We start from the raw sequence: 21,515 nt of genomic DNA, 5'->3' as shown, positions 1-21,515 counted from the left end.
TGTTCTTCATAGGTTTGGTGTGAGAGGAGGAAAGAGGGGACGAAGAAGAGAGCGGACTGTGGGAACAGCTCCCACCTGTCTGTGTGGATCTGCCTGCTCACCATCCCGCCCCACCACCGGCCCCACAGACGACAGTTTATGTATCTGCCCTTTTTACCAGCCTGGGGACCTGTGTCTGAGCCCTGATTCGCTGCTCTAACTCCCATGCCTGGCACAATTCTTGGTAAGAATGGACACAGTTTTTTTTGTTTGTTTGTTTGTTTTTGAACGAAAGAATGAGGCTCAAATGGCAAGACTGGCAAGAAAGGACTGAAGTTCTACTTGGAGAAAACAAGTCTTAAGTTCTGTTGTTCCAGACTAAAGATGCTCGACTCAAAGAGGAAAGGACAAGGCCAGTTTCGCCCATTAGCTCAACTCCTGTGTGATGCACTGGTTGTGGGGAGGAGACTGGGAAAGGAGAGGCGGGAGGGAGGGGCCGAGGGAGGGATCCAGACAAGTTGCAGCTAAATTCCTGACATATTTTGATGGTATCCTCAAGGAGCAATTCTTACCTCAGCTCCCCACTTTTTAAAAACACCAAAGTACATTTTATTTCTTTGTAATTCAACCCAAAAATCCACAAAACAACATTCCAAAAGAGCTAGGAGCAGGGCTGTGTGTGTGTGTGTGTGTGTGTGGCTGGTGGCTGAGATGCAGTGGATACAGGAGCAGCAGGCCCCTTTGCACGCACTATCCCCCAGATGGCAGCTGGCCCAGATGTGACCTCATCAATGTGCCAGCAAGTCAAGCCCTGGTCTCCCCACCTCACTCAGAAGCCCCCCCCCCCCACTCCCACCCCACTCTAGGCACCTCACAGCGGTTCACAGAGGGGCTTTGGGGATCAGATAGGCCACTGGTATTTGTATGTATACGTCATTATAAAGTTTTCATCAGAAAATGATCCATGATTCCCAAACGATCGGAAGCCTGGTCTGTACTTGGCCTCTGTGGTTACTCCGGAAGGTTTAAGCTGCCCCTAGGAAGGAGGGGTGAGGTTTCTGCTTCCCCTACACTGCCTCTTTGAGGTTGAGTCTCAGTCCCTGAACCAATCTGCGAAGAGAGAAATTCTGGGAACCACACAGGCACACAATAGGGGTCATAATGGTGACCCTGACAGCCCTCGGGTCCTTCCCCAAAGCAGTTCACTCACTGGCACCGGCTCCACTCATTACTGCCTGCTACAGAAACAGGCAGGAGCCTGGGTCCACTCATGGTGCTTTCCCTCCCCCTCACCTCAGGGCCTAGAGGGCACCCCAGGACAGCCACCTTCCTGGCTGGAATCCCAGGTATGTGTAGGAATGAGTGGGGGTGGGGCTTGTGAGGTTTTGCTCCTCCTGCGGCTGCCAGGAGTCAGCAGTATCTTATCAGGCAGAACATGGACCGAAAGGGGTCTTGTGGGGTCACCTGCCATTCTGCCGACCTATTACCTGAATCCTGAGCTCCAGCTCAGCTTTGAGCCTTGTCCTGAGCCCTGGTGCCAGGGGCCAGGCGGATGCAGGTAAGTCACACAGCAGGTGTGCTGCACAGTGAGCCTACTGTGCCGAAGTGGAGAGGGAAGAAGAGAAGGTTGACAGAGGCGAGCTCCGGACCCTGCTCTCTTGGGCTGACAGTCAAGCCCTTGCTCGTAAAATAACATCCTGGCCGCTGTGGCCCAGGGTCCCCACAGTGCACAGCACCCGGGGCAGGACAAGGGTCAGCGCAGTTTCCCTATAAAGAGCCAGACGGCAAATGTTTTGGACTTGGCGGGCCATATGGTCTCTGTCACACTCAACTGCCAATTGCAGTGCAAAAGCAGCCACAGACAACACGCAAGCCAACGAGCGTGGCCGAGTCCCAGCAACATTTTATTCATGGACCCTGAAAACGGAATTTCACGTCATTTTTACACCACAGCATATTCTTCCCGGGACTTCTCTCAATCATCCAAACATGTAAGGACCATTCTTAGCTCATGGGGCGTAAGGACGAGACAGCTGGCCGAAGGCAGGCCACACACGGCTGACCCCCGGGCCAAAGATGCAGTGTGCCCCTGCCTACCACGATCCACCTGGGCCGGAGGGAGTTCTTGTAAGAGTCAGATTCTAACCCGGTAGGTTGAGACCGTGCATCACTAGCAAGCTCTCAGATGCTGCTCACACTGCTGGTCTCAGGATCTTGGCGGAGCAGGAAGACCTTTCAAAGTTCCTGGAGTCACAGGCTACTGAGCAAATTTGCCTGGAAGCAGGAATTCCCGGGAGCCTGCCCGCCTGCCCACCAGCGGTGCCTGAGAGGGCAGAGGACCCTGTGGTGTGTGACTCTGGCTGGCCTGCCCCTCGGGTGGCCGGGAGTCTACATGCTCAGACCTCAAGTTATGCTAACCTGGCAACATCCCTCACCAGGTCCCTGGGGGTCTGCAGCAGGAAATCGCGTGGGGAAGGATTTATTTGCTCTTTCACCAGTGTTTGCACATTCTTGGCCATTTATAAACATTGGTTCTTAGGGGCTGAAATAGTCTCCTCAAGTCAGGCCTGAAAGGAACCAGATCTCTAGAATTTAGTAGGGTAGAAATTACTTTGCGGGAGAAGGGAGTGAAAGGGGGAGGGTAAGGAAGGGGTAGCCAGAATTCATGAAAAATAAAACTGCTAAATTAGCAGTGGACAAAGGTCCATAACCTGGGGTCTGTGCCAGGGAAAGTGTATTCGAAATCCCCCACAATATTAGAGGCTGCTCCAGAGCAAGGTCTGGCAGCTGGGGGCGGGGAGGGGGAGGGGAGGGCGGGTGTCAGGAAGTACCTACAAGGAGAGCTCCAGCCTCATAGTGCCCCAGCAAGAGGCACCGAAATTAAGAGGTGTGAACAGGCCTTGTTGCCCTTGACAATGGAAGGTCAGGTCTAAGCTCCCAGGACCAGCCCTCAGCCCTCAGCTCTCCTGTCCTCTCCCCAACCACAAACAGTGGGGGCCTCCCAGGCCTGTCCTTTGTCCAAGGAAAACGGGGAAGAACTCTCTTTGCCAGCTGATCCAGGCGCACTGTCCACCAGCTTCACTAATGAGGTGCCATCTTTTCAATTGGGGGAGAAAAAAAAAAAAGTGTTTTTCTTGCACCAAGTCCATCCATACCTTCTTCCTCGGGATTTACACTTTTCAGAATTTGCCCCTGACTCCCACCTAGTGGCTTCTTCCAGTACTGCACAGGCACGAAGAACCCCACCCTCATGCATACCAGCCCTGCCCAGAGCTCCCATTTCTGGGGAGCCAAGCACAGAGGAAAGAAAGAGCTGACACTTAGACTTTCTGAGCACTCACTCAAGTCCACACCTGTCATGGGTGGAGGGCAAGAAACACAGACTGAAAATGGCTCTGCTTTTTTTTAAATTCTTAAAAAATAGGCACCAAATTTTCTCTTCTCTCTTTTAAGACAAAAAGGGTTTCCTATGAACTTTGGACTAAATTTTCAAAATGAAAATGCTCAATATGCATATCTCCTGGCCCATCTTTTGTTCCAGGCCTTGCATGGAGAAGGAGACACGGAGACAAATGAGAAACCCAAGCTCCCAGCTCATGATTCAAACAGCAGCTTTTTCTTCCCACCTGTTTTGCAACTCTCCCTGGCTTTTCAATATGGTAAACAGATTTGCTCCTCTGGCCAGAATGAAAGGACTGCCGGGGCTGTGTTTGCGGAGCTGCGAGCTGCAGAAGCCGCCATCTGTGACTAGGTGGTGGAACTGATGAGGCTGGTGGCCCTGGGTCCTCCTGGGCCTAGGTCTCTTTCTTTGTTTTTCGAAAGATTAGTTATGAAGGTACCTGAACCGGCCTGTAGGATGTCAGAGGTGAGCACATATCCCAGACAGGGCCTCACTTCCCCGGCCTGGCCAGGCCCAGCAGAGGCTGCCCAGTCAGGACATCCTTTCCACTATTCCTGCAATGCCAGCTTTGCTGAGCCCAGGCACTGTGCAGCTGCACCTACAGAGGCTCCCTAACCTGCGTTCACCCAGGAAACCGAAGGTCTAACTGGAGGAAGGCACAGCTGGTGCCTACGGGAGGCCGCTCAATAGAGCCCCTCAACACTGCAGGGCTGGGTGCTGGCCCTGCAGACAGATTGCCATACCAGCTGCCATTACTACTGAGGAAACTGAGTCCCAGACAGGGACAAGGAGGCTGGCCCAAAGCCACATAAAAGGCAGAGCACTGGCCTTTTCACACGCTCCTCACCTGGCCAGTTTGCTTCCATCTGCCCCAGCACAGTGACCAGGACACCTGCAGCCTTCCAGGGGAAAGGCTGGGTTCCTGCTGGGGCCACGCCTGCTCCATGTACCCCACAGAGGCCGGGATTCTGGAGATTCTCTGCCAACCTCTCTCCCGCCCCTTGGAGCTGGGCTCAACCCTGATTTGCCCTGGCTCCTGCTGCAGCTGGGTTTGCATGCCTTTCCCCAGACTTCATCTCTAGACGCTGAAGCTGCTGGTATTCACCAAGGACTCCCCGGACCCACAGCCAATGCCATTAGTCAGCAGGACAGACTGGTGCCTGCAGGAGGTGGGAAGTGTATGTTCCAGGCTGATAGAGAAGCACACAGAGTGGCTCCGTCTGGAGACTTTACTGGCTCTGGTATCTCTAGGGCATCTCCCAGGACCTATGTCACTAGTCACCACTGTGCAGGAGCTGGGTCCAACTCCCCTCACCAGAGAGGTGTCACCTCCCCCCCGCCACACACACAGGGCCCACTGGAAGCTCTACCACCCATGCTGGCCATGGATCCACCTACCCAGCCTCCCTTCAGCCACGCCAAGCAGATGTGGGAAACGTCACACTCCTTCCAGAGTCAAGGGAGAGCCACATTCCCGGAAGTGGTCGTAGCGGCACCAGCCCCTTTGGGCCTATGGCACACGTCAGTGTCACTGACAAGCACCACTCTCTTTTCTCAACTTCAGGACCGCCTGGTGGGGCTCAGGGGCTCCTGACCAGAAACGGCCATGTTCCCCCTCGGGACATCGTCGCACACCTCACCGCAGGCCTGGGAGGTGGCTGCAGGGAGGGGAAGGAGGTTGCCCCTTTCTGGAACACGGCTCTGTTCCCATCACAGAGGAGAAGCCTCCACCTTCCGGCCTGGGCCTCAGCTTCCTCTTCTGTGACCCTCTGTGACCCCGAGGGTCAGTGTGGTGTGTACCACAGCACAGGGCGGCCTCCTGATGCCTCTCTGCAGGCCAGGCCCAGCTCTCTCGGGCTGCAGGGAACTTTCCCCACACAACGGTCTAGCACGGAGCCTCCTGGTGCTCCCCCAGCTTTCCAGGACGGGCCCAGAATTCAGAAAAAGGTACTGCTCCTAGAACAAGAGAAGCCAGGCCCTGTGCTGCTTTCCTCACGGAAGCCCCAGAGATGATCCCAGCTCAGAGAGCCCCACACATACCTTCCAGGCCAGAAGCCTGCCTTTCCTCCTTCTGCTGGCTGCCGAGGAAGGGAGGACCCTGTTTCAGGCCCCAGAGCCCTGGAAACTCTCTCAGGGCCCAGGAACACTGAGTCCCGGGCAGGTTTGCTCTACTTGGTCTTCAGGATGAGTCCCACCTATTTATAATTATCTCCCCAGAGAGTACTTGCAGTTGCCAGCCACTCTGTGTCCAGCCCTGCCAACCCAACACCCAGGACCCCTCTCCCCGACACATTCTAACCACCAGCCACTGCCTCTTCAGCAGCCCCTGTTTTCCTAGGGAACTACATATGCCAATACCTGTGCCTGAAGATCCACAGTCCCTGATGTATATCAACAAGAGAAAACCACATTTCCTGCCATTTAATCTTTCTCCTCTGGCCGCAGGTGATTGGCTCTTGGATGGAAACCTGACCCAAGGGGAGCTAATTCAAAAAAGCCTTTAATTTCAGTTTTTGTTTGTATGTTGTTATTTTTTTGCACTTAACGTTTCTTTGTAGGCTGGGAGGACTTAGCTCAAAAATTATGAGCTAAGTCAATCTGATTCTCTCCTTCAGGAATTTGAGTTCACACACACTCACAGGGAGAAAACATAAAAAGAATTCGTCAACAGGAATAAAATCAGCCGAAACCGGTTTGGCTCAATGGAGAGAGCGTTAGCCTGCGGACTGAAAGGTCCCGGGTTCGATTCCGGTCAAGGGCATGTACCTTGGTTGCAGGCAAATCCCCAGTAGGGGGTGTGAAAGAGGCAGCTGATCGATGATTCTCTCTCATCGATGTTTCTAACTCTCTATCCCTCTCTCTTCCTCTCTGTTAAAAAAATCAATAATATATATATATATATATATATATTTTTAAAAAAAAAAAAAACAAAACAAACAAACAAACAAACAACAGGAATAAAATCAAACTTCAAGGATGTGTGGCAGTTGCTCTGAGCAGTCTTCCTAAGGACCATTCATTTCCCCCACTTCATCATGGTTCCCTCCTGACACGGGCCACCCCCCACTCCGGGGGATGAAAGTACCAGAACTTGTTTCCCAGCTTTCCTTGCAGCTAGGGTATGCACATGTGAACAAAGGTGAGCAAATGCTGATCACTGGGACCACAGAGAAGTCTGCAGGAGGGTTTCAGAGAAGGACTTCCCTTCCTAATGAGAGAAAAATAAAAAAAGGCATGTCCTACCTCTGAACAGGCTGTGTCTGTGTAAGGCTGTGTTGCCTGGCACTGCAGGAGCCATCCAGCATCTGCTAGGGGATTCGTCTGAGGGAAACCAACACCCTGAGGACGGTGAGGCAGAAAGATGGGAAAAGCCAGAGCCCTTGAGGTCATCCCAGAGTCACTGATTTAACCCTGAGACCGCCCTCCCCACATCCTCTGGACATCTTCTTAGTGACATATAAACCTTCTTATTGTTTATGCCACTCTATAGGAGAAAGAATCCCAATGACAGAGATGTCACAAGGCAGAGTGGGACCATGCCAGGCCAATGGAGGACAAAGCAGTCACTGAGGCTGTCTAATGAGAATAGTGCAAACATTCAAGGGATGCACAGATTCCGTGAATGAGAAGGGACCAGGCTGCCTGCCTGCCTGTCCCTCAGGTCACCTTACTAGTTCCAATTCCAGTTCTAAGCCACATGCGATTTATTTTTTAAATAATTCAAGCAAGGCTCTGCTTTGAGGCAGTGCTTCTCAAACTTTAATGTCCATAAGAGTCACCTGGTGATGGTTCAGTGGGTCTAGGGTAGGGGGTCCACATTCTGCACTTTTTTTCTTACAAGCCACCAGGGATACCAACGCTGCTGGTCCACAGACCACATCTGGGTAGCAAAGGCTTCTAACTAAAAGTGCCAGTCTAAAAAGTACCCGTGGATCTGTAACATCATCAACAATAAAAAGAAAAAAGTACCAGTGATTCATGGATGTGGATGTTATTTCCACACAGATAAGACTGACTATGGAATGTGAGTGCACCCAAATTGTAAAACGACTTTGGTCTGCAAGACCTAAAATACAGACAGGCTGTCTCTGTGCAAAATCAAAACATTAACATCCAGCCCTGGTATTATGGAATGTTTATATGAACTTCTGACCCCCAGAAAGTACACCATTCATAGGTTGTTGATGGCCATAATTACTCAAAAAGATTTATGAATGCAACGATTTTTAGAAAAATCGTTCCAAAGGAAGGCATTCCCCCAACTATTATAAATAACCCCAAAAGAGATCTACAAATCTGAACACAAGCTGTTTTTGCAATGAATCCTGCAAAAACCAATAACTCTATCAACTGCCTTTGAATTTAAAAAAAAATAAATTTTTAAGCTTTTCGGATAAATTACAAACGTCAGGTCACATAGCACACTAAAAAGCACTGCAGATGAATTAGAGTGAAGCATAGGCTAATTATCAAACCATAAACCTACTGGAGGAAGATAAAGGTATTACTTGACCCGAAAGTGAGAAAAGCCTTTCTAAAGATAAAAAGGAAACCAGGAACCCAAACAGGAAAGACTGACAGAGTTTACTACTACTATCCTTTTAAATTCCATGTCTCAAAAAGCCCTATGAAGGACATTTAAAAGCAACATGAGGAAAATAAATGCTGCCAATAAAGCAAAGGGCCAATCATAGAGGTCATTTAAATACACAAGGAAAACACCAACATTCTAATAGAAAAAAAAAAGCATAGAATATGAGAAGACCAGGGTAGGGAACACATACTCAGGGACCCAAAGTGATCTCTAGGGTGTGACCAAAGAAAATATTGGGACTATTTTTTAGCCTGTCCTTTAAAAATTCCTACTTTGGGGACTGTTTTATAATTTACATACAAAAGGACATTACTACTTAGGTGAATATGTGTACATGGAGAATGAAACTCTTTTTAGATGGGGTATGAGATCAACATTCAGAGACCATTCAGAACAACAAATACAAAACTAATGAAAAAAATGTTTAACTTTCCTACTAAACAAACCAATGCAACAATGATAAAAGGAAAGCATTTCCCCTATGAAATTAGTAAAGCTGTGCGTGTGTTTTTTGTTTTTTTTTAATTTTAGGTATTATTATTGATCAGGATGCACAAAAGCCCCACTAATGAAAATATAAATGAGTACAATCTTTCTAGAAAGTGGTTTGGAAAAATGTATCAAGATATTAATACCTTTGGATTACAGCAACCAGATTTAGCAAACTGCATGGGACATACAGATGATTCATTGCTGGTGTAAAACTCAAATTTAACTGAGCATCCTGTATATTGTCTGTTAACCCTACTTAACTCTGTAATATCTCTTTTAGAACTCTGTGTTTAGGAAATATCTAAAGCTAAAGACAAATATTTCTGGACAAATACATTCTCTGCAGCAATGCCCTATATTAGTGAAATATTGAAAATAATTTAAAAATGTCAATATTAGAGAAATGGTCACAAATTCAGGCACATCATACCAGGTGGAAGCACCTAATTACTGCTCTGTAAAGACTGTTGGGAAGACACTGCAATGGGTCTCTTGGTTCAGCATGGTAAGGTCCTGAGAGAGCTGAGGCGGGGCATTTAAAATAAACAGGCGCAAAACTGCTCTGCAGCCTAATGCACGGCTCAGGGAGCCGTGGAGAAGGCTGAGTTACACAGGGACCCAGGCACACAGTGAGAGGCCAGCCCAAGGGCAGAGAGAACAGAGTTAACAAGTGACTCCTGGAGAGGGATTATGGCTGATGGGAATGGGGTAACCACTGTCCAACCCTTGGTTTTAAGGTTTATTTTCTGCATTGGAATAGTCTTCATGTAAGTTCACCATCCCTTGCCCATAATTCTGAAACCCAAAAAAAGCACTTAAACAGCCTTTTTTTTTTTTTTTAAACTTGGTGCCAACTTATTTGACAGCAAAACCTGACCTGAACTGACAGAAGAATATGTGTGGTCTTTCTTTCTCCCACTTCATGCGGATGCTCACAAGTTTTTCTGAAGAAATGTTCACGTGTTTCTGTCCTGTACCTGCTAGAGACGGTATATATTTTATGATATATACGCACTGTCTCACCTTCCTAAAATTCAATAGTGCTGAGTTCTAAAATACACCTGGATCCAAGGATATCAGACTGAGGACTATGGACCTGTCATAAAATTGTCTTTAACCACTGCATCCTGGGTTGCAGTGGGAGCAGGAACAGAGAGAGGGTTGGTGTCTGTGCCTGGGGTAAAGTGGGCACAAGAGATGCAGCTGTTCAGACAGGAGGGCAAAAGATGGCCCATGATGACTGGAGAGAAGCCAGGATCAGCATCATGGAGCTGATCAGCATTGTGGGGGTACAGTGACAGCAGAGGGTCCCTCATGGAACTCTAGGGAAGCTGAGGGAGAGGAGAGAGAACCAACGACTGAAGCCATGCACCCTGCATCTCCCAACCATGGTTAAACGAGTAAATGAGCAATGGGGCTCCTATCTGTGACCATCACAGGCCTGAGAAGACCACTGAGGACTGTCTTCCTTTGGGGAGGAGATGAGGGGCAGGTTTTCAAACCTAAACTATTGTATTGTATATAAGGCCCACGTGAAACCCAACCAGCAACCTCCTCCACCTTCCTCTCCAAGCAGCGTCTGGGTGTATTAGCTTCCTATTGCTATATTAATAAATTACCACAAATCAAGTGGCTTACAGAAAAACACATGTATTGATTACAGTTCTGAGAGCCAGAAGTCTGAAATGGGTCTCACTGGGCTAAAATCAAGGTGATGGCAGGGCAGGGTTCCCTCTGGAGGTTTTAGGGGAAAGTCTCCTTTCCCAGCTCCTAGCAGCTGCCTACATTCCTTGGCTCTCCACCCCCTTTCCATCTTTAAAAGCAACAGCAGATGTGTTGAGTCCTCAAATCACGTCTCTGACACTGACTCTGCCTCCTCCTTCCACTTATGTTTCGGGGTTTATGTTGGGCCCACTTGGATAATCCAGGCTACCTGCCCTATTTAAAACTCAGCTGATTAGCAACCTCGATTACACCTGCTACTTTCTGCTTTGCCATGTAACATACCAAATTCGCAGGTCTGGCAATGAGTATGTGGACATTTTTGGGAGGTCATCATTCTCCCCACCACACTGGTGTAGAAATATTCAGAACACCAGGCAGACAGCCGATGTAATGGAAATATTGAATAACACATATACTGAATATAATTGATCAGTGTTCGGAGGAAGACATGGGGATGAGACTACTAACAGAGGCCTCTTGAACAGAAAGCAGGCTAGGGTACCTGGGATGTAACCTGTAACAAACAGTATGGCCTCTGAACAAGGAGGGCTCAACTTCCTGGGTGTGTGGTTTCCAACATCAAGTCCCCCTCCTAATTCAGTGCTCCTGTTCCTGCCGTCCTCACTCTATGCATACTTTACAATTTTGACTCAGATTTGCAGAACGATGGCTTTAGAGGAAGACTGCACCCCAGCTTTCATCCTCCAATTTAATTTAGGTAATCACGTGCTTCCTTGGCTCCCCAAGTTCCTCCCTCCAGCCCTGGAATAACTGCATTCCAGGTCAATCCCTCAGTGGGCTCGCTCCTCACCTGACCCATTCCCAGATGTTACTAGTGTCTTAATGCTGACCCCCTATTCAGTAAGTGGTCCATGAAATCCTGAGGAGGGACCTTCCACGTTTTCTGTTCTCTGGCCTGGCTTCCCTTTCTCAGGAGAGGGGCTGGAGTGCACAGGCAGGCTGACTGTGGTGCTTGAGCCATTTGGCTAGGTTCTACCCTCCTCCTGGGCAGGACCACGCTGATGGGGTTGACTGAAGCTGGACTGGAAGCAAGAAAAGACTGGAAGGTGGACAGATGAAGTAACATCCCCAGGTGGTGGTGGTGTTCCTTGAACTCTGTGATGATACCCCCCAGTGGTTCCCCAGACAGGCCTGGGGCCTACTTACCAAGCTCTCCTCGAACCACTCCTTTATGTAGGCAGCTGTGGGGCCTGGGATCTGGCTCAGGAGCACCGCCTTCTCCTGAGGACGCTCCAGTGTCTGCAGGGCCAGCCGCAGGTCCTCCACAAGATGGAGCACTGGCAAGGGGTTCAAGTAGGAGGCCGGGGAGGCCAGTCCAGGCTCACAGGTACCGTCACCAATATCTGCACCAGTTTTCGTGCCTAAAACAAGAGAGGCGGGAACCCTGGTAAGTAGAGTGGACGCCATGAGCAGGGAAGGGAGTGAAAGGAGAGGGGGAAGGGATGGATAAGAGCCCAGAAGACCACTTCGGCCTCAGCAGAGTCACTCACAAAGTAAATTCAGCAGAACCCATCCTCAACCCTGGGCTGGGCTGGGCGTGACAGAAAGAGGCCTATCAGAGGTGATGGTTGTGCCCGGGGGGGGGGGGCTAACATATGGACTCTCACACCATTGTCAATGGGAAAACACAGCCAGCCCTCACCACGGACCCAAAACAATGAGATGCAATTCTTCAGCTTTTAGATTACTACTCTTGTTTTTCTTTAAATTAACATGGTAGTCTGCACCTATGACCAGCAAAAGTTCCTGCTATCATGGCATGTGCATTCTGGTCCCTTCATGCTAGGGTGGTGCCTGGCCAGTGACGTGCTGTCATCAGCAGATGCAGTGGGAGGGACGCCGCATTAGGGCTGGCAAGGGGTTAGTGAACTGAGCTTCTTCCTGGATCTCCCCAGTTGGAAAAACTCTGTCTGCTGGCGCCCTTGCATTTTAACCTGCACTGCTTTACTCTGTGCATCCACATCCCATCTCCCCGCCGTGGTCCTGAAGCCTCTGAGGGCAGAGACCCTGTCATATTGGCTGAGTTCCCAGCACAGAGCTCCTGCCCAGTGGGTGTGGAAGGGGAATCGGACTGCATGTCTGCACCTGGGCTTGGACGAATAGCTAGAGGGACAAGTGCTTAGCCTTCCTTGAGATCTGGGCTGTTGACTCAGCTCTTCCTAATTTGATGTGTCCCGCATAGGACTGTTTCTGCCTTTCTAAACCCCATCATTTAACTTTTTTTTTTTTTAAAGTCTTTTTGCTTAAGGACATGGATGTATTTTTTTCAAAACAAAACTGGGGAGACACAGTCTACTAAAGGATTTCTATGCTGCTTTAAGAAACACTTTAGGAAATATGGGTTAGATGGACGTCAGGCCTGCAGGGTAGCCGTGGATTTGAAATCAGGCCCCGGCCTTCTGTTTGAACCCCTTGCCGGAGCTCCATCTTATGGAGTTTCTAGGGCATCTGGACTGTTTACAAGGCCAATAGGATAAATTATTTGAAATCAGGCCCCGTGGGCTGCGGGGCCACCACATTCATGGCTACACTGCAGGCCTGACGTCCAATTCCAGGGCCCTTTACTCTCCTAAGAGCCAGCTTCCCCCTCACCAGAGCAGTCTTTGGAATGAGAAATCCACACAGAAGGAAACAATTACCATTTGATTACCGGTTTGCTTCCTGAAAGTGCAGGATAGAGAGAACCATGGGTCACAACCCACAAGTCCGTGGCTCTGGGGAGCCAGGGAACTGCCTGACCCCCCACGCTCCCGTGTGCACTCAGCACTCTCCTGCTGCTACAGATCCAACTTAGAGTCGATGAGGAGGCCCTAAGTTCAGGCCAGAAAACAGACAGAAGCAGAGCAAGACCCCCAATCTCCACACAATTGCTGAGTAACCAACCCCTTTCTGTCCTGGACACACTCCAGTACACACACACACACACACACACACACACAATCTTTATAGATGTAGGATGAGTCAGGCCAAAAGTAATTGAGAAGACTGAGACTTTCATTAACTTTCAATCACTCTGTGGTCTTGGACAACAGGAAACAAAAGTAAACACACACACATACCTTTATACCAGTAATTATAATAATTATAAGTGCATTGAACTCACTCATTTAAACTCAAAAATTTGAGTAATGGAATAAAAGAATCCCAATTCTTTAATTATGACACTGAATGACTGAACTATAAAGTGGTTCAAAAATAGAACTAAATTATTCCATACAATGGAGTAGGTATGTTGATTAAACTATTAAAAACAGCTACACACACATAATCACTGGATAAAATGATAAAAATAAATTTAAAAATCATCTAAATAGTCCTATAAAAATGGAGCCATAATTTTTTTTAATTTTTTTTTTGGTTAATCCTCATTTGAGCATATTTTTCCATTGATTTTTAGAGAGAGTGGAAGGGAAGGGGAGAGTCAGAGATACATATGTAATGTATCTCTTAGGCTATCTCAGGCACCCTGACCAGGGCTGGGGATTGAGCCCACAACCGAGGTAGAGGCCCTTGACCGGAATTTAACCTGGGACCTTTCAGCCTAAAAGCTGATGCTCTATCCAGTCCACAGGCTGGTGCTCTCTCCAAAGTCAAACATGCTAGGGCATAATTTTAAAATTTTTCCAGAGAAAATATCAAGCCACATGCTTTTACAAGTGAGTTCTTCAGGAAGTAAATAATTCTTTCTTGTTCAGGGCAGAAAAGGAGGGAATGCTCCCAGCTCACACAACCAGAAGCACCTGCCCGTGCAGCTTGTGGATCGGCACGTGAGCCATGCCCTGGCGCTGGGCACCTGAGCGGCCCTCAGCACTGCAGAGGGAAACCACAGACCTTCCTGTGGTGAACTGGGGTAAACAGACCCTAAACACACACTTCCAACCCCAATCCCACAGTAGGTAAAAAGGATAACACATTGTGACCATCCCCCTTGGGAAATGACAGATCCAGCAAGCCCAAAAAGAAGATAAAAAATAAAGGAGTGATATATATAAACAACAAAGAACAAATAGCAAACTATGTCCAAACAACTAGAGATGGCATGTGATGTTCAAGCACATGGAAAGCAGTTTTCAAAACTGACCATAGACAACCATCAGGAACTGCTGTGAGGAGGACCTGTCACTCTTCCCACATGTCCCTGGGAAGGGAGGGTGGTTTCCACTAAGGCCGCATTTGTGCTGCCTCTCCTGGGTCTCCTCTTTCGATTTTCCTCAAAGGAGGAATGGCTCCTCTGATGAGAGAGCTGAAAGAAGGAATTCTCTTCGAAGCCACCTGACCCTGGGTGCGAGCATTCTCCTCACGAAGGCTTCCTGAGACCAGTTCTGTCCCAGCAAGGTGGAAGTCTGGAGTTTGGAATTAAGTTTAATTTGGGGCGGGGGGTGCTTTTGTGCGGGTAGGATGGGAGGTATTTGAAGTCCTAATGGTGGCTTGAGGCCAAGCTAACCTTCCTAATAAATAAAACTAATAATAAAGCTGATATTTTGTCTCCCTTTCTCTTTTTCTATTCCTACATTGGTTTAAAACTAAGGAAGGGAATAAAGGGATATTTTTATTGATCATTGTGCTAGCCAAAATAATGACTCCCCCCCCCAAAAAAAAAATTATATATATATATCCATAACCATCCGTGCCCTGGAGCTGGGCACCGGAGTGGAACCTACAAATGTATTACCTCACATGCCAAAAGGAGTTTTACAGATGTAATTAAGAGTCACGAGACTGGGAGATTATTCTGGATTATTAGTTAGTCACATAAGCTCTTAAATCAGGACATGAAGGCAGAACATTGAGTCAGAAATGAAAGGTGAGGACTTGAAGATGGATGAAGGAGTCCATAAGTCAAGGAAGGTGACAGCATTATAGCAGCAACAGGGCAGGCAGTGGCAGACGAGTTGTACAGAGAAAACCCTCCAAAGATGTACTGCACCCACGCGTGCACACACACATTTTTTACAGCAATCAAACCGTCAGAGCTCAGAACCTCAGGGTAAGAGCATGTGAGCTGTGTTTGCCCCGTAGGCCACTGCCAATTCCCTGATATCTTAATACCTGGGCTTGAATGGGCCACTTGAGGGGGACAGGAGACAGTTTAGGGATTGAGCAGAGGAAGAGACTGGATGCGGGACGTCTGTATAATGCCAGGATTCAAAAGGACAATACCTTCAGTAAATCAATGAGAAAAAAGAGAACGATGGTGCTGGACAGTGCTTGCCACTGTGGGTCATTGCCACCTCTTCACACAAAACAGTCTCTGACATCTGAGCCCGCTAGATAACCCCAAACTTCCACTCTGACTCTCTTAAGTTCAAAGTCACAGAAGAACACTCTCCACCTGAACCCTGAACGGGAAGCAGGGGACTCCGTTACTGACGACTGCTGTGCGCCGACCTACTTCTGAGAGGGCGTAGACAAGACCAATAACCTGTGCTGAGCATGGACTTGTCGTGTGACCTTCAACACCACAGTAAAATCATTATGGGCCAAGGTAAATAATCTCAGTCTCCATCGGAACTTTTTCTACCCTCAATCTTTAAATCTTAAAAAAAAAAAAAAAAAAAAATCGCAACAAACAAAAACCCAACCCCGATACTAACCAGAACTGGCAGAAAGCCCCAGACAGAGCAAGCTCTTTTATTATGGTCATAAAACAGGCTCCTTTTAACTATTCCTCATTCCTGGGTACGGCTTGCAAATAATCGCATGAGTAACCTCTTGCCACCGTGAGAGGAATAACTGGCCCTCTGTGTCCTCACCGCAGGGCTCTCTGGTCCTATTACAGAAGCGGCCTCACTGAGCAGCCACTGAGCCTGTAAGCCACACGCCAAGCCCTCTGCAACATTAGCATATGTGGCAGTTGCTCTGGGCCGTCCAGAGGGATGCAATTAAGCCATGCAGAGTTCAATTTTAATTGTCAACACTGTAATTCAATTATAGTATTATTTGCAGGTGCATCAAAGGGACCAATTGGAGGAAGGTCAGATGGAAAGTTAACAGGTACTAGGAGCTACAACAATAGTCTTTTGTACCAGAAACGCGTTATTTTTACCGGGGCCCTGGAGTCTTTAACAGTCACCTTTCCCCAGTTTTCTGGCATAAAATTCCAGGGTTCCACTCAAGTAGTCACACTTAGGTTATACTGATTTAGGCTTTAAGAATTCAACCGTACAGAAAGTTTCATTGAATGGTCCTATTCGTGCTTACACGGCATTTCGTTCTCATATAGCCCCAGAGCCCCCTGAGTGCAGAGATGAGGGTGGCCACACGACGGCTCAGGGTGGGAATACTTGGACGTGAGCACCAGGACGTCCTCAGAATATTCCTGGCCGTGTTGTTCATGGGAGCGATGACCTCCTGCATCATCTTCACGGATTGGTGGAGCAGGACACTTTCATTTGTAGTGAATGCTTAGTCACATAAACACACCCTAAAGGTTACTCCTTTTGGAAAGAGGTTTGGGAAGTGAACAGTCACTTATCAGACTATAAAGCAATTTATAAAGGGAATTTCCGTATGTAGAGTTATGATTATGTATAATCATTATTGAAGGCATTGTGTCTGTTTTAGGAGGAATTCGTGTTGTTTGTGCATAACTGGTTGCTATTTGGGGTGTGCAGGAAGTCCATGACATTTTCTTCCACTGGAATAAGGGATGATGGTGTTTTCCTAAAGTGAGAGAATGCAGCCCTTGGGTACTCACTTAAGTACTTTAACAGGCAAGAGCAATGGTGTTTCGGTAGTGCTGGCACTGCTTGATATCATCTGGCTGAAATTAATAAGAGAATTGAAATAGGAAAGGAGGGTTTAAAGGTTCTCACAAAGATGTCATTTCTGCGGGATCTCTGGTGTCATGATGTGGTGCCACCGTTTGAAACTTTCTTGTAACTGTGCCACCCTGTAAGCAAAGGAACCCGTACTTGAAAGTGTCATGTGTAAGAGAGGTGAGAGCAAAGTCACTCTCTAGCTGAGACTGGGAGCAAGACAGAAGTAGACCTTGTTCCCAATGAACTTTTTCTCCTGTAGACCGGCCCTAGGGCCCCCTGGGCCCTACCACACACCACCATAGAACTAACCCAGGAACAAAAGGAGCCCAGAAGAGACTCGGATAGGCCTGGACTCAAACATTAGTTCAGCAATTTACTAACACTATGACTTTGGGTGGTAATGTCAATGCTAACATCCACAAAATAAGCAGTAACTCACACCAATTGAGCACTTACCAAATGCTGTACTTGCATTGATTTAATCATCCCAATAATGAGCTAGGTATTATCATGACCACTTTTATCAATAAGGAAACAGAGGCTCAGAGAAATTAAGCAATTTTCCCAAAGATCCCACAGCCAGAGTAAGTGGCTGAGCTGGGATGCTATCCTTGCCAGTCCAACTCCATAGTCCAGTGGTTGGCAAACTGCGGCTCACGAGCCACATGCAGCTCTTTGGTCCCTTGGGTGTGGCTCTTCCACAAAGTATCACGGCCTGGGTGAGTCTATTTTGAAGAAGTGGCGTTAGAAGAAGTTTCAGTTTAAAAAATTTGGCTCTCAAAAGAAATTTCAATCGTTGTACTGTTGATATTTGGCTCTGTTGACTAATGAGTTTGCTGACCACTGCCATAGTCATAAAATTCTCAAGCTCTGTGGTCCAGTTCAGCCCAACCATCTAGAAAATGAGGATGAGTTCACTATCTTGAGGCAAAGTGTCCAGCACAAAGGCATTCAGTAATTATCATTCTTTTGATCACTAACAGCATAGAACATAGGCCCTCCAGACACTCACTAACAACCTCAGTGTTGAATTATCTGTCAAATAGTGCTTATCAAACCCTGCGTGAGCCAATTACTACTCAAGAGATGGTTCACAGGACGTGCCAACCACCGAGTCTTCAAAAAAAAAAAAAAAATTGGTGATTTGTTATTCCAAAAGAATCAGCTGAAAAGGAAATATCAGGGAAAATAAGAATGAAGTTCAGGGTGCAGCCAGGGAGGATACATACAGAAACCACTAACTGCCTTTTAGCCAATAAAAGGGAGAGCCTGGTCACAGAAATAAGTAACACGTACATGTAACACATGTGTATGAAAGAAATGTTTATGTGCTGCAGACCAACTGAGGCACCAGAGATGGCAGCACAACCTCAGTCTTCATGGAACTTACATTCCAGTTCAGGAGGCACATGACACACGAAGAGACAAAAATGAATGTCAAGGTCAGGGGGTGATAAGTGCTATAAAGAAATAGCAACAGGACACAAGGACAGAGAGTGATGTGGGGGAGCACAAGGAGGGTCTCCAGATTCCACACAACCCACATCCAGTCCACTCCCTTCACACCCATCCCAGACCCTCACCTACAGACCCTGGACCAAGGCGAGGCCCCGAGGATCCAGCCACAGGATCCTCATACAGAGGGGACCGTGCTGAGGCTTTGTCGTTTTAGCAATGCCTGTGCGGAGCAGTTAGGGGGCAGGGCCTGGCCCACACAGGCTCTTGTTCAGGAGCTGGCTCATCCATCCCTCACAGCCATCCAAGGCTCTGTGCTCTGCCAGCGTCTCCTCCCTGCTCCTGGGCTGAGGGCTCAGCAGTGCCGACAGCCTGAGCCCGTCGGAGGGTCTGACTCTGTGGCTCTGAGCTCAATGCACAGGAGCTTCTGGGAGCTTCCAGATAGACTCTGAAAGTTTGCTAGGAAATCCACACCCTTGGCTGTTTCCTCTCAGTAGGGTTTCGGGGGCCCTAACCTAGACCAGGACTTTCCAATCTGTGGAGCTTCCAGAAAGTGGGACATTGTCATACTCAAGGGCCCCAATGTTCCCTGAGAAGTTAAGTGCCTGACAGGTAACAGTTAGAACATATCTCAGTGCCACCAATAACATGAAGAAGCTTCGACACACAGACAGCCCCCATTCCCACAGGCAAACACGCAGAACCCTCAGTAAGTAAGATGTGTCTCTGCGAATGGCAGGTAAAGCACATGCCTGAGGGGGGGCAGTTCAGATACCTGTGCACGTCCCAGGCTCCAGCCACACTCAGCCCAAACCTTCCTCCTCCAGCCATAGCTCACACCAGGAGCAAAGCCCCAAAGTAGCGCCCAGTCAGCAGACAAGGCCCCTGACCTGCATCAGGTAAGGACAGAGAGGAGACCTGGGCCCGCTGGGAAAGATTTTCAATGACAGGTTTGTTCCAACCAACACGGGCTCCTCGGTTGCCACAATCAAGGAGTTAATCGGCCCGAACAGCCTGCTGGCAGCCCTTTCAAAACCAGTTTTGCTAGATCCTTTCTAGAGAACGTTCCTAACCGGCTAATGCAAACATGAAGCCAAACAGTTGCAATGGATAAAAAAACAATACGGCATAAAGAACATCCTCTGGGGGATGAGGTGAAACAGTACAAAGCCGCCTCCTGACTCCCAAACACACTGGAGGCCGGCTGGGAGGTGAGCAAAGTCGGCTGGACTCTGAGTTTCAGCTCGGCTTCGAGAGGCCACGGTGTACCCTGGAGGATTTAATAAAATCAATGTCACTGCACCCAACCTGCCTCGCAGCCAGGATCCAAACTGTGACAGTTATACATACATTAACATACGTTACATCTGCCTTGTCTCAACAGAAACCTAACTCACACCAGGTATCAGAGTTCTAGAAGTCTGTACTCTTCAAAAAGAGATAGCATGCACTCACTGGTTTGGCTCAGTGGTTTGGCGTGTGGACTGAAGGGCCCCAGGTTCAATTCTGGTCAAGGACATGTACCTTGGTTGCAGGCACAACCCCAATAGGGGGTATGCAGGAGGCAGCTGATCGATGTTTCTCTCTCATTGATGTTTCTAATTCTCTATCCCGCTTTCTTCCTCTCTATTAAAAAATCAATAAAATAAGTTAGAGAGAGAGAGAGAGAGAGAGAGAGAGAGAGAGAGAGAGAGAGAGAGAGAGATGGCATGCACAATAATAATAATTTAAAAATAAAACAAGAGGCTTCTCTCTGCACTGAAAAGAAAGTAAAGAGAGAAAAAATGGTTTCTCAGTGTGGGGCATGAGCCGTCAGTCACCAGCCTTCCCGGCCGTACTTGCCGTACCTGCAATGATCCCGTCCATCTGCTCCAGGGCAGCTGCCAGTGCGTGGCTGGCCTCAGAGGCCATGATTCCTTCTGCCTGCTCAGCCTCCTCCTCTTCCTCCTACTGAAAATGCAAATACAGAACAAAGGAAAAATTACAGCGAGTCCACAATATGCGTACAAGATCCAACACCCTCATACTCCCTCATCGTACAGTGTGCACTCATGAGTGTGCACATCCTGGTAGCTGGCCTGTGGATTCTGCCACCTCCATGGCCTCTCCCTGCTGCTATAAGTGCTCTTTTGCCATGAATCCTTGCCACATGATCCCATTTGCAATGAAAAGCCACTAGGAGTCACATGTAGCAGGAGGCAGTGATTGCCACTGCTCGTCATCAGAACAGTCTCAGGCTCCGAGGGCTCCTGCCACACCGGGGAAGGCTCCCCAGTGAGTGAGGACTTGTCAGGACGAGAGCCCTGCAGCAGTGGATCACAGCAGGCATTTAGCTCTCTTGTAGCTACATTTGTCCCACACCTGCAATACTTTCCTTGGGCAGGCGTGATCCAGAATGCCTCACCTGCCACTTTCTCTTTTCAATTGGCCCCATGTCCACACCTAGGAAGGCCGTGGGCGCACCATCCTGGGGAGAGTACTGTCTCAGGAACCGGGAGATGTCTCCTACAATTTCAGCTCTGCGCTACCCGGCACCATTCCAGGGGCAGAATCCAGGCCCTGGCCAGGTGCTCAGTGGGTTAAAGCATCATCCCAATCCCAGGTCAGGGCACATACAAGAACCAACCCATGAATGCCTAAATACCTGGAACAACAAATTGAATTTCTCTCAACTCAATTAGAAGAAAGAAAAAAAAAAAGATACAGATTCCCATCTTCTCAGGACTGGAGAACTTCCCCCAGGATACACTGTCTAGCCACTCCCTAATCCCTTCTAATGAGGGAAGTATCTGTTGGTTCCATCTCTAGACCCTTCTGCCTCTAAGAAAAATCTTTAATGAAACTGTCTTCCTGCAGCCTCTTTCATTCTCCTTGCATCCCCCACTCCTTGGCTGGCAGCACTGCTATTCTACGAAGAGACTTCGGTAGGAGTTGCTGTTTATTTGCTCATTCAGCAAAACCTATGTGTGCGCCCAATGGGCACTGGTGCTGTGGTGAACAGAGGCACAGCGCCCACACCCAAGGACGGTACAGGTCAGGAAACAGAAGGTCCTGGAGGGGTGGGGGATGGTCTCTGCTGTGACATTGG

At 48.3% G+C, this 21,515-nt stretch overlaps 1 protein-coding gene across 3 annotated transcripts in view; it reads right to left on the bottom strand.

Moving 5' to 3' along the window:
- Positions 1–20,374, bottom strand: part of PPFIBP2 (PPFIA binding protein 2) — a 203,521-nt gene extending 183,147 nt beyond the window's left edge. For all 3 annotated transcript variants that reach the window (XM_084894163.1, XM_084894164.1, XM_084894165.1), the window contains exons 1-2: positions 20,275–20,374; positions 11,358–11,572 (exon numbers count right to left, since the gene is read on the bottom strand). In XM_084894163.1, the coding sequence (XP_084750289.1) occupies positions 11,358–11,572; positions 20,275–20,338 (279 nt within the window). In that variant the 5' untranslated portion in view covers positions 20,339–20,374. The remainder of the gene's footprint in view (positions 1–11,357; positions 11,573–20,274) is intronic.
- Positions 20,375–21,515: the final 1,141 nt, after the last annotated feature.

Source organism: Pipistrellus hanaki (genome assembly GCF_964339955.1).
Source record: "Pipistrellus hanaki genome assembly, chromosome: 9".
Lineage (NCBI taxonomy): Eukaryota > Metazoa > Chordata > Mammalia > Chiroptera > Vespertilionidae > Pipistrellus > Pipistrellus hanaki.
The sequence above is the reverse complement of the archived record's forward strand: the minus strand, read 5'-3'. Positions and strand labels throughout refer to the sequence as shown.